This window comes from Nelumbo nucifera, chromosome 3, assembly GCF_055504915.1.
Source record: "Nelumbo nucifera cultivar China Antique chromosome 3, China Antique-T2T, whole genome shotgun sequence".
In the NCBI taxonomy this organism is placed as follows: Eukaryota; Viridiplantae; Streptophyta; class Magnoliopsida; order Proteales; family Nelumbonaceae; genus Nelumbo; species Nelumbo nucifera.
In genome coordinates this window covers 40,351,520-40,365,642 of record NC_142651.1, presented here as the reverse complement: position 1 = coordinate 40,365,642, position 14,123 = coordinate 40,351,520, and the positions used below count along the sequence as shown (strand labels likewise).

General features: G+C 38.8%; 1 protein-coding gene across 1 annotated transcript in view; it reads left to right on the top strand.

Annotated features, from left to right (window-relative positions):
- LOC104603993 (cyclic nucleotide-gated ion channel 1-like) overlaps positions 1-14,123 on the top strand; it is a 43,109-nt gene that overhangs the window by 3,356 nt on the left and 25,630 nt on the right. The window contains exons 3-4 of the mRNA XM_010268192.2: positions 4,530-5,103; positions 6,024-6,239. Coding sequence (XP_010266494.1) covers positions 4,530-5,103; positions 6,024-6,239 — 790 coding nt within the window. The remainder of the gene's footprint in view (positions 1-4,529; positions 5,104-6,023; positions 6,240-14,123) is intronic.

The following is a 14,123-nucleotide window of genomic DNA, read 5'->3' as shown; positions in this document are numbered from 1 at the left end:
CTCCCGTGGACGTAGGCTACCAAGCCGAACCACATTAAACCTTGGTGTTTCTCTATTTTTTCTTCTTGTTTCCTCATTGAGTTTCTATTCTATTTTATGTTGGTTGACATGATATTAGATCTATTTTATGTTGTTTAACATGGTATCGGAATGGGTGTTCCGATTGTTGTGAAGGTGTTCTGGTTGTTGTGAAGGTGTTCCGGTTGTTATGAAGGTGTTCTAGTTGCTGTAAAGGTGTTCTGGTTGCTGTGAAGGTGTTCCATTGCTGCTATTTCATATTCAGTTGAGGTAGTAGTCGACTACTACGGAATCTCTTCGTGTAGTAGTGGACTACTAGCCTCAGGATGCAGTATTTTGTGAGTTGAAAAAGGGGCTTTGATGCCTCAATTTGTGATTGTTTGTGAGTTGGTTGAAAACGGGATTTGATGCCTTAAGTTGTGGTTGCTTGTGAGTTGGTTGAAAAAGGGGCTTTGATGCCTCAAGTTGTGATTGTTTGTGAGTTGGTTGAAAAAGGGGTTTTCATGCCTTAAGTTGTGGTTGTTTGGAAAAGAGGTTGTGATGCCTCAAGTTGTGATTGTTTGTGAGTTGGTCGAAAAAGAGGTTGTGATGCCTCAAGTTGTGGTTGTTTGGTGGTTGGTTGGAAAAGAGGCTGTGGTGCCTCAAGTTGTGGTTGTTTGTGAGTTGATGATGGTTTTGTGAGTTGAAAAAGGGGTTTTGATGCCTCAAGTTGTGGTTGTTTGGAAAAGGGGCTTTGATGCCTCAAGTTGTGGATGTTTGTGAGTTGGTAATGGTTTGTGGTGTGATGATAACTTTGTTGGTGAACGTGTGAAGCTCCTTGGTGTATCAGCGAACTGTTGTTTCAGGGCCTTCAACATCTCAAGGTTCATGGCTGCTGCTGCTTCAATAGTAAACCTATTTCCATGAAGGTTGCTTCAACATCCTTACTTGCAAACTCAAGCTGCTTTTCCCACCTTGAATTTGAGGGGGCGTGTTGGGAGTTATATTGTATTTGGGTGTATTTGTAATATTGTGGATACCTATATGTATTTGTGGGAGAAAAAGGGGCTTCAATGTAATTTTGATGTATTTTGGTCTTGTGCTTATTTAAGCAAGTGGTTGTGTGAGATTAAGGTTTGAGGAAGAGAGTAAGAGAGAGAGAGAGAGAGAGGGAGAGAGAGGGAGAGAGAGAGTTGTATCTCTTGTTCTCATAGTGGATGTGTTTCCTCTCCTCCCGTGGATGTAGGCTACCAAGCTGAACCACGTTAAACCTTGGTGTTTCTCTATTTCTTCTTCTTGTTTCCTTCTTGAGTTGCTATTCTATTTTATGTTGGTTGACATGGTATCAAAGCTATTTTAACTAAGAAAGTTCTTAATTGCTAAATTAGGACTTGAAGGATATCCACAAAGGGGAAATAGGTGTAAGAAGTTTAAAACAAGGGATGCCTCTAAGGTTCAGTTTTTGGAAGACAATTGTGTAGCTTTGCAAGACTTTTTTTCTCTTTGGCCCATGGCTCTACAAATATATCAAACTAGGTTGGGACTTGGAAGGATAAGTGATGAATCTATTCCATGCAAGATACTTCATTTATTTAGTCTCCTATCTTCCACCAGCCTCTCCTAAGCAGAGTGGTTGATGAATGTTTGCTTTTTTCTCCGAAAAATTGGAACTTGTACCAACTTTACTGGGTCAATGTGATGGATCAGTGAGAAAGAGGGCTCTAAAGGCAAATTTTCTATAAGATCTTTCCATATTTTTGATAAATGGTAATTTTATTGTAAACTGTAAGATCTTTCAATATTTCTCTTGCTACTGATAGAGGCTCATCAGAATCCACTACTGCTGGATGAATTTGGGAAAAACAACCTTTTTTTGTGCTTTGTATTTCTTGACAAGGTTAATACTAGGGTCTGTCATACTTCACCTATTTCTTTGATGCTCTTAGGAATTTCTATATATGTGAATGTTTTGGTTCTATTTTTAATTGCCATCGGGCTCCTTCTTTGATCAAAGATGTGGTTTCCTTTGTTCTTTTTTGTCTTTAGGTTTTGCATCTGTTCTAATAAGGCTAATTGAAACAGCTTAGGTTTCCAAGCTTAAAATGAGAATCAGGAAATACAAAGATCAAGGAGGTGTTTAGATAGTTCTCCCAGCACAAAGAGTTATATTTTATTAAGAGTGAGCAGTAAAATGTATATAATTACAAAAAGTGTTTTCAGATGCGTATGGGGTGTATTCTTCATGGTGTGTACCTCAATGCCAGGCATCCTCAAAAAGCCTTGATGCACACTGTTGAGGTATTGCAATCATGTGAGGTATATGCTGCATGGATTGAAGCCTATGCTTCAACACTAAAGCATATGGACCACCTATCTAACCCTATTTACAAAAAAAAAAAAGAATTATTAGATGGACTGTATAGGCATATAGCTTGGGCCTTGGGGCACTTTGTGCAGGTGTTTCAAACAGAGGAGTTGGCATTTATTGGGGTGCTTCATGATGATGGAGGATGGTGTGTGTTGCTGGATGTTGGGTTTAGGAGATGTGGTTGGAAGGGGTTTTTCTTGTTTTCTAATTGTTTAGGTGGTTTTTATAGCACAAGGGGAGGGGTTGATCACTTGGTTGGGGTATTGTTTGTATTTCATGTTTTATTTTGTTTTGTTAGGGGTAAAGCAAGCTCAAAGAGGTTAGGAATCTGGGTTCCTCTGGCATTTGGGGGGGGGGTTGTTAGTGATAAAGATAGTCAAATATTGTTGCTTTGTATTGTTTTTTGAAGAGTAGAAAGAAAAATTCATTAAAATAAAAACTCAATACAAACATCAGAGGATGTTGTGGCAACACACAAAAACACTATCCAAACGCAACACAATTACATCAAACTAAAAAGGAAAATAAAAAACCACCCTCCAAATCTCTTCCTGAAAAAATAATCTTCTTCCTAAAACTTCAGACCCCAAACTCATGAAGCGATGCATGAAGCCCTTTGCTAGCTTGCCCACATCTTAATCTTCTTCTTCAAACACTTCTTCCTGCTCATCTCCTTCCTCGTCCCATGCCTCTTCTCCTTCCCCTACTGGGTCCTTCTTTAGACCCTCCTCCCTCTTTCTCCTCTTTCAAAATCTCCAAAAGCCCATCTAGCAAATTCTTCACCGCCCCAAAAGGACATATCTAAACTCTTGCCATTTCCGACATATGTTGCAATTAAATCCTCAATCTCCACCGATCCTTCCTTTTCTTCCTTGCTATCTAAAATGGACTAATCGGAATTCTTCTCCTCCACTCCTCCCCCTCCTTTTCGTGAGCCTCTGGCTCATTAATTAGCTCTAACTTTTTGTCAGATGCAACTAACACATGGCTCATTGCTCCATCTAACACTTGAGTCTTGAAATCTTTTTCAACTATCTCCTTAATCAAACCTCTGGACTTTGTTCCTTTTTTCTTTCAAACTGTCTTGAATTTGTTTGTTGGACCAGCCCCTCTTTCAATCTAGAGAACACTTTAGTAACATGCACTAAATGAAATTTATTTGCAACTCAGATTTTCTTCAACACCTCCGGCTCACCCCCAATACCATTTGAATTTGCAAATCTCCTTTTCCGACTCAAATTGACTCCCAATCTCTCAACAACCACTTCAGACCTTGGTAAGTCCTCACATATACAAGTGACTGTAAATTTTATTGCATATAATGTGCCTAACACCCCAGATATAGGCTGGTGGGTAATCAACTATCCTTCATAAATTATACATTAGATTTCAACCCAAAACAGCTGTTCCCTGTTAACCCTTTGTTTGGCTAGTCCATCTGCTGATCTCCATACCCAATGGAAAGTTGACCCTATTTCCTGTGCCAGGGGTTTAATTTCCTTCATGCTAGTGGTCTACCACCACCTTTAGATCTCTCTCAACCAAGATACCCATTGACCAACTTTCCGAAGCTTATTTACCGGTAAATGAATGGGGCTTGATTCAACCCTGACAAGGATGCCTGCATTTCAACTTTATGATATATATTTATCTGAATCGATATTGTTGTTGTTATATGGTGCAAAAAAAAAAAAGAAAATATTTATTCAGTCTCACTATTAGCAAATCTTGACATTGAGTCTCAAAAATATATCATAAATGTACTCAGTGGCATTTTGTTTATCTGAAGCAACGGGATAAACCATTTGATGGGCCTGATTTGGGGCTCATTTAGATACTTTTTCTATCAGTGATAATCTGGCTAAAATTGTTTGGAAGGGATAATTCTACGCACCTGTGCAGAGAACATTTTTCTTGAACTTGATCACATTATTTCACTCCAATTGATGCAGTAATGCATTCTTGGGGTCATGCAATTGGATTTACATCTGGGTAGGTGTTGTAGGAGGGTCAGAGTTCCATATTTGCTTGTGTCCTACCTGCTATTAAAAATTTTTATCTGGTGATTTGGTGGTACAAGTATTCAATTACTTAAAGTAACAATCTAGATAGTTTCTCCATGTTGAATTCTGACTACTTATTTATTTGTCTATCTTTGATTCAGGTTTCAGGATTGGAGTTCCGAGAGATCCTTAAGTTCTGATCAGCAATTTTCCTCAAGAGATGAATTTCATTCAGGAAAGATAAGAAGAGCAATAAGCTCAGTTTCAGAAAGGATCCAAAGAAGTTTTGAATGGGGTTCTGTAGGGATTAGAAGTATTGGGAAATCATTGAGATTCAGCTCACTAACTGATTCATTGATAAAAGAACCAGGATCTAGGAAAAAAATTCTTGATCCACAGGGATCGTTTCTTCAGAAATGGAACAAAATATTCGCATTGTCATGTGTTATTGCAGTCTCCTTGGATCCTTTATTCTTTTATATCCCGGTGATCAATAGCAAAAAGAAGTGTCTTGGTTTAGATAGTAATATGGAGATCACAGCTAGTGTCCTGCGATCATTCACTGATATCTTCTATATACTTCATATCATCTTTCAATTTCGTACTGCTTTTATTGCTCCATATTCTCGAGTATTCGGAAGGGGTGTTTTGGTTGAAGATCCATGGAAGATAGCTAAGCGATACTTATCATCCTATTTCCTAATTGACATTCTAGCAGTTCTTCCACTGCCACAGGTATAGATTTCCTTTGACAGCCATTGTATAGTGACATATTGTATGATTATATGTAATCATGATAAGAGCTATGCCTAACTGAATCATTTTTTTCCCTCTTATGGGTGCTCTTGTGTCTGTCTGGATAGAAGGAAATACTTTTTGCCCTAGCCTTTTTTTGGTAGATGGAGACTGGTATTCTATGCAATGTTTCCATCCTTATGGTTTTTCTTATGTCTGGGCCATTCCATGTTTCTTTGTTTGTCAAGTAGTGTGGATCATTAGGAACCAGGGTTTATGATGTTTAAAAGGCAAACGTGAGGCAGTTGGTCCCAAAGATGCAACGTGCCTTCCTCAAAGAAAAAATTGGAAAATTTGACAAAGGATAAGATAATATAAAAAAGAAATTAATATTGAACTGCTAATGTTAATATTTGGTCCTATGTATTATAAATCCATTTTGCTATACTTTCCTGCTCTTTTTTGTTATTTTGATGTATACTCTATCTTTTACAGTTTTACTAAAAGAAGGTTTTTCATAGATTTCTAACATTTTGAAATTTCAGAATTCCTTGATCTTCACCTTAGACCTAAATCCTAATATAACCCCTGATCGATGGTGGAAATAACGGTGAGAATCGAAATATTCTTTGTACATAGAAAGTGATTAGATAAGGGAAAATGTATCCTTAAGTAGCATTTTCCCCCACCAAAGGTCTGCCCATAGATTTGTTCTATTACCCATAGATGTTCAAAGCTTCCCTATGAATGCATATTCTAGTACTTTTAGTGCATTTTTTGAGTTATCAGAATAACTGTTCTGTAACCTGTGTAGCCAAAATTTGCAGTCTTTTTCATAACCTATCTTTTCATTGTAATCAGATGATTGAATTTATGTGAGGTGATAATTGAATTTAAGGTTGACTATCTACTCTGTTCAGATGGTAATTTTGGTTGTCAAAACTCGTCGAATAAGTGGCTCAAAGGCATTGCATACAAAGGAGTTGCTGAAGTTTGTTGTCCTACTCCAATATGTGCCAAGGCTGATTCGAGTATATCCACTGTATAAAGAAGTCACGAGAACTTCCGGCATAATTACTGAAACGGCATGGGCTGGAGCTGCTTTCAATCTCTTTCTTTACATGCTTGCTAGTCATGTAAGTTTGTTTATCCACGTGACATTAAAATTTATTATCTATACAAAAATTAAAAGTAGAAAATTATCCACATGATGTTTTTAACATTTTATAGAACTTATTAGTCCTTCATAGGATTTTCTAATGGGTATGACTCCATAAGATGTTTTTTTTTTTTTTTTTTTTTGTGGCTGGGCGCATTGACTTCAATGTCCTTCAGTGTTTTCTTTTTCTAATCATTAACAGATCAGGGGAAATTTTACTGAATTGTAATACAGGGGAAATATTTTTTTTTTGGAAAAGGTAAGGTAATTTTATTCAAATCAAAAGCACATACAAGCTGGATTCAGACTCAGAATGGCAGCCTGAAAACCACAGCAGTTACAATCTCCACCGGGAATTAGAGCAAGGGAAAGAAGACAATTTCAGACTTTTGAATTCCTTAGATACAGACACCCAAGATATCAGCTTGCCCACAGCTCTCTGAATGATATCTTCAGGACTTTTAGCTTTATTACAGAAAATTCTACTATTCCTCTCAGAGCAAATGGACCATAAGACAGCAGCAGGAATAGTCCTCCACATCAGACTCCCTTTCTTGCTTAGGCCTTTCACATTCCAACAACAGAGAAGCTCCTTAACTGATCTAGGCATTACCCAACTGAAATCCAAGGCTTTGAGAAAGTGTCCCCAAATCTGAGAGGAAAATGGACAACGAACACACAAATGATCTGTTGATTCCGCTTGGTGCCCACAAAGACTACAGGAAAGATCCATAACATGGATGCCCCACCTCACCAGATTAACTCTGGAAAGACATTTGTCAAGGGCCATCGTCCAAATCAGAAAGTTGGCTTTTGATGGACTTATAGAATTCCAGATCTGTGAAGCAGGAAAATCAGTGAGACCCAAGTAACGGATTTTAGAGGCAAGGGATTTCACAGTAAATTCACCATCCGAATTCCATTTCCAACACCATTTGTCTTCCGATTGCAGATCAATCTTCTGCTTTTGAAGAAGAGCCATCAGATCCACAGTCTCTTCTAATTCCCAACCAAATAGATCCCTCCTAAAGATGGGAGTCCAAGTAAGAGACCCACCAGTCGAACAACAATACTCAACTACAGAAGCTTCTTGGTTAGAAGCACACTGAAAAAGTAGAGGAAGAGACTCAGCTAGAGTCCCATCCACACACCAAGGATCCTTCCAAAACTTTGTTCTATCCCCTTCACCAATCTTGACTGAAATCCCTTCCATGAAAACAGAGAAATTTTTCATGATAGCTTTCCAAGGGGAACTACCCCAACTTTGGGGAGGATCCCTAGATCTCCAGTTGCCCCACTCCACCCCATATTTATCAGCTATGAGGGATCTCCACCAGGCCTCCCTTTCAGCTGAGAACCTCCAAATCCACTTGCTAAGGAGGGCAGAATTAAGACTCTTCAATTTCCTAATGCCTAAACCACCTTCGGCCTTAGGAAGACATACTTGGTCCCAAAACTTACAAGGTGAACTTTTTTCTCCTCATCCCAACCCCTCCAAAGGAAACATCTCTGAATCTGCTCCAATCTTTTAGCAACTTTGTTAGGGATGGGGAAGAGAGAAAGGAAGTAAGTAGGTAGATTGGAAAGTGTGCTTTTTATCAGAATAACCCTACCCCCAAATGAGAGATATCTAGACTTCCAGGCAGCCAATTTCCTTTCCATTCTTTCAATAACTGGATCCCAAATCGAGGAGGCAAGACAATTTTCCCCCAAGGGCAGTCCCAAATATTTCACCGGGAGGACTGATAAAAAAAAATAAATCACTGGGAGGAATTCAGTCCGACAAGCCAGAACCTCTGCACAATAAACTATGTTAGATACATGACCCACTGGAATGATTTGACTTTTGTTCCAGTTGACTTTCAGCCCGGAGATCACCTCAAACAATGATAGTATCCCAAGGACAATATCTAACTGGGAGGGAGAAGCATCCATAAAGCATAAAGTATCATATGCAAATTGGAGAATATTGATCTTTTCCCCTTCAGGAGAGAATGCAAAGCCTTCCCAATCACTAGATTCAGCAGCCTTTTTACAAAACAAAGTGAGAATTTCCATAACACAGATAAAGAGCACGGGGGATAAGGGATCACCTTGTCTTAATCCCCTAGAACTGTCAAAAAACCCTGCTGACTGACCATTAATCAAAACTGAAAATTTGGGTGTGGATACAGAAACTTTTATCCAGTTTCTCCATTTCTGCCCAAATTTCATATGCTGCAACACCAAATCAATACACCTCCAATTGACATGATCATAGGCTTTCTCAATGTCCAATTTGCAAATCAAACCAGGGGTACCCTCTTTTCTTCTTGAGTGAATCAGCTCATTAGCAATAAGAATAGAATCAAGCATCTGCCTCCCCAAAGCAAAAGCACTTTGATTGTATGAAATAACATTCCCTAACACCCCTTTCATTCTCTCGGCTAATACTTTAGCTAAGATCTTGTAGAAACTGTGCAAGAGGTTGATTGGCCTGAACTCTTTAACATTAACCGCCCCTTCAATTTTTGGAATGAGGGTGATAAAGGTAGTATTTAAACTTCTTTGAAAGGAAGCATTATCATAGAACACCTGAAATACATTCAAAATATCTTGCTTCACAAAATCCCAGCATTTGACATAAAAGAGGTTGGTAAGACCATCCGGCCCTGGTGACTTATCAGCCACCAACATAGTAATGGCAGCTTTAATTTCCTCCTCCGTAAAGCGTCTCTCAACGAAAGAAGTCTGATCTTCACTCAACTGTTTAAAAGGAAGGTCTCTAGGAAAGGGTCTGATTGGCTAAATCTCTCTATAAAGGTTTTTATAGAAGTTAGTTGCCACTACCTTCATATTTGCATCAGATTCCCCCAATCTACCTTCCCACTCCAACTTACTAATTGAAGAAACCCTTGCTCTGGCATTTTCCATTCTATGAAAAAAGTGAGTGTTTTTATCCCCCTCTTTTAACTAGGCCACTTTAGCTCTTTGCCTCCACTTAATTTCTTCTTCTACTGCCAATTTATCATACTTTATTTTTGCTTGAGACCTCTTCATTCTGCTTTCCTCAGATAAAGGACCTATCTCTTCTGTTGAATCAATTTCCTTAGTGAGACTCAACAAAGCTCTCTTTTCAGTTTCTGAATTCAAATTATTCTCCACTTTCCAGATTTTCAACCTCTTTTTAATGGCACCGAGTTTGTTTTCCAAAGCATACACACAAAGTTCTCTTGAGAAGCTTCTCCCTATTCTTTTGTGCTCATCTAGGGTTTCAGTCCTGGAAATTTTCATTATTCTCTCCGAGTGGATTCCACCTACTGCCAAAGAGAGAAAAGAACATATCCTGTACACCAGAGTATGGATTTTGCTTCTCTGTACATGACTTCCAATTTTCTTTTGAAACAATTCTGCAACTTCTCTAGGTTCATGTTTCATTATTATTTCTACTTATGCAAGTCACAGACCCTGATGACCTTATCTTGGTAGCAGTAGTGAGAATACATCCTTCCCATGGTTACGGTATAGGCACCTAACAAAATCTTAATGTGAGTGGTGTATCTTTTTTTGACAAGTAATGTGAGTGGTGTATCTTGAAAAAATTGTTACCATTGATTACTTGATCTCTTTCCAGAGGGATGTTCAGAACCAATACTTTCCAATTTCCATGTGATATTGAATTGGTGAAATGGGAAAACAGAGAATGGTTATGTGGAGACGTATTAGGGCTGCAGTTTGTTGGACTGTTTGGGAGGAGAGAAATTCACAGATCTTTTCAGAAAAGGAGAGAAGCTTGGAAGCAATATTGGAGGTCATCCATATTAGGGTGATACATTGGTTGAAAGCTTTGGCCTTGTTTGCAGAATTCTCAGTTGATGAGTTGCTAAGAAACTGGAAGGAGATCACAGAATTAGCTTCAGCTAAGAAGGCCTCAAGCTCTTGCTGGATTCCTCCACCTCACGGCTTTACTAAACTGAATTTTGATGGCAGCAGTATGGGTAATCCAGGGCCATCTGGAATAAGGGGAGCAATAAGAGATGAAAAAGGGAATCTATTAGCTATGTTTTCTGGACCAATAGGGGTGGGAGATTCCTTGAGGGCTGAGATACTAGCAACTCTTGAAGGGGCACAAAGGGTCAAGGACATGAATACTAATAAGTTGATCATAGAAGGAGATTCTGAAGTTGTGGTGAACTGGCTAAAAGAGGATAACTCTAGGCTTTGGAATTACAGCAATGAAAAGAGAAAATTTAAATGGCTGACTAAGGACATTGAAATTCAATGCACATGGGTAAAGAGAAGTGCAAACTCATTGGCAGATGGTTTAGCTAGGCAAGGGGTGAACAGAAACTCTAATTTTTGGGCTGTGTTGTAATTGCTTTATTTTTGTGTTCAATGGTTGTACTTGGGAGTTAAGATTGTTTACCTCCCCTGCTTTGTAATTTTTCATAATCTTACTTCAATTCACAGTTATTGATCAAAAAAAGAAAGAAAGAAAGAAATGAGAAAACAGAGAAGGGAGGGGAAAAAGGCTGGTTGAATTTGCTTGGTGTTACATGTTGCTTGTCTAGATTAGGCTGCAGTGGTATTAGTCTTGTAATCCTGTTGATGGAGTATTGTTGGTTGGTTTATGGCATAGTCTTAGTATGATGTGGATCCTTTTTTTTTGCTAATGAACTTATTTATTATTAAAGAAAGGTGATCGAAAAAATAGTTGGTGTTTATTGTCTGTTGGTTAGTGACAGGATTCGACAAAAAAGGTTATAAAGAAAGAAACGTTTGTGTTGTTGGGATGTGGCTTGGATTCCAAGCCACAACCTACCTATGGTTGGAAATGAGTAAATTGTTGGGTCTATTCTTCTTGGGTGGAGAGGATTTTGCTAGGAAAGCATTTACAGAAGTGGAAGAAAATCCCGGGGGGCATTTGAAGGATAGCAAGATGGATCTTTCGAGTTCCGGTGTTTCTGTTAATGGGGCTGAGAGGGGGGGGGGAGGACGGCAATTTTCAGAGTGAAGCAAGGACATCACATAATAATGGAGTTTTTCAGATGGCAAAGCAAGTGTTTGAGAAAAATGTGGACCTAGAGCTTGAAAGGATTAATGAAATTTAGGAAGAAAAGAAGAATTACAAGGTTGCTCCTAATGTGGTTAAAAGGTTTAGACATAAAAGCTCTAACAGATCGGTTCTAGTGTCAAAGGTGTTTGCAAGACTGAAGGGAGGCTTTTTTGAGGTTGGACAAAGCCTCTTCGTCTATTCTGTTGGTAGCTGGATCAGAAGGAGGGGACAAATCCTGTGGAGGTGCACCAGGGCAGCGGTTTGTTGGACAATATGGGAGGAAAGGAACCAAAGAATCTTTGCTGAAAAAGAAAGAAGCAGAGAGGCAATTTTAGAGGTGATTACTATGAGGGTGCCCAGTCGGTAAAAACAGTGAACATATTTGATGATGTTCCCCTAGAGATCATTGTTAATAGCTGGCAAGGAAATAGCAGCCTCAGCTCCAAGCAGATCTATCATCCAGCCTTCATGGCATCCCCCGATGGAAGGCTTTGTCAAGCTCAATTTTGATGGGAGCAGTGTAGGAAACCCGGGGCCATCAGGGATTGGTTGTCTTCAGATCGGAGGCAGGATCGGTAGTAGCTCTTTATTTAGGACCAATTGGATCTGGGGACTCACTGTGAGCAGAAATTCTGGCCTTGATAGAGGGGGTGAAAAGGGCTAAGGAATTAAATATAAATAGGTTGATCTTTAAAGGAGATTCACAATTGGTAAAGTAGAAAATTGCTGAATCAGAAAAATCTGTAAAAGAAAAAATATTTCCTGAAGAAGAGAAGAAAGAGAGAAGAGGTTTGAGAAAGAAAGGAGAGCAATAATCTGGTGCCTTCTTCACTGGTATTTATATTTTTAAAATAAAGAAGGGTACAAAGACCAATGTGCCCTTATGGGGTGGCTAACACCTAAAACTGCATAAAACACTTAAAAGAACACCTGAAAAAGGACCCAACAAAGGTTCTGTGGTCCCCACTTCCTATCTAAACAATAAATAAACAAAAAGCCATTGCTAAATCTGCACAAATCTGTCTAAAACCTCAACACTTCCCCTCAAGTTGGGAGTAAATGTCACACATTCCCAACTTGCGTAGATCATGTTCAGGCTTGTTCTTTGCAACTCCTTTGGTGAAGACATCAGCCAACTGTAATTTAGAGGAGACATAAGGCAAACAAACTTCTTTGGTTGTCACCCTCTCTCTTATAAAGTGTCTATCAACCTCAATTTATTTTGTCCTGTCATGCTGAATTGGATTGTGTGCAATATTGGATTGCAGCTTGATTGTCACAATATAATATCATGCTTTCCTCAGCTTTTATCCCAATCTCAATCAATAAGGTTCTAACCCAAAGTAGTTTTGAAACATCATGGGCCATAAGCCTATATTCAGCCTCTGCACTATTGACTGTTTTTTACTCTTTTGTGAAACCAAATTTCCACCCACAAAGGTGCATACCCCTGATGTAGATCTTCTGCCATCTAAACAACCTGCCCAATTTGCATCTCTATAGGACTCCAATTTCAAATTTTCATGGTCTAAGAAAAGAATCCCTCTACCAGGATGCTTTTTCAGGTATGCAAGTATCTTCTCAATGGCTTCCTAGTGCTGAATCCGAGGAGCATGTATGTACTGACTCACAACACTAACAACATAAGAAATATCTGGACATGTCATACATAAATATAATAGCCGACCTACCATCCTCTGATATCTCCCCGCATCCTTAACCAACTCACCATCCACAACATTAATTCTATGGTTTGGGTCAATAGGTGTATCAACTGATTTAGTTCCTAATTTCCCAGTTTCCTGTAGTAAGTGCAACACATAATTCCTCTGAGAGATGAAAATCCCATGCTTGGATCTTTTAACCTCAATCCCCATAAAATATTTTAGTCCACCTAGATCCTTGATCTCAAACTCTTGCTGTAGTGACTTCTTGAGTGCATCAATTTCCTTAAGATCATTTTCTGTAACAACTATATCATCCACATACACGATCAGAATTGACACAATTGCATCTCTCCTTTTTACAAAGAGTGTGATTGTATTGAGTCTGTGTGTACCTAAAACCGTTAAGTGTCTCTCTGAACCTATCAAACCATGCCCTAGGTGACTGTTTCAAGCCATGTAATGATTTTTTCAGCCTACAAACTTTTCCCTTACCAACATTTTCATAAAAACTAGTTGGAATGTCTATGTATACCTCCTCTTGTAGATCACCATTAAGGAATGCATTTTTAACATTAAGTTGGAATAGGGGCCATGAATAGGTAGATGCTAGAGATAAGAGAATTCAAACTGAATTCATCTTAGCAACTGGTGCAAAGTTCTCCAGGTAATCAATACCATAGGTCTGTGTATATCCTTTTGCAACCAACCTTGCCTTGTACCTCTCCATATTGCCATCAGCCATGTACTTCACAGTGAACACCCATTTACATTCAACTATCTCTTTGTCTATAGGAAGATAAACTATCTCCCATGTTTGGTTCTTAACCAAAGCTTCCATTTCTTCTTGCATAGCTATTTTCCACTCAGTTTTGGAGAGAGCTTCATTGACATTCTTGGGTATAGACACAAAATCCAAGGAAGAAAGGAAAGCATGATAGGAAGATGATAAGGCATTGTAAGAAAGTTGGTGTGAAATGTAATGGGATGTACACTTTCTTTTTCCCTTGCAGAGTGTAGTGGGAAGATAAAGGTTAATGGAATTGGTTGTAACAACAGTGTTAGGTATAGAAACATCACCATCAGGGAAAAAAATAGGCTTAGGCTTAAGGGGAATACCTGGAACTATATCGGTTGAACCTGGAATCTTAGATGAACTGAC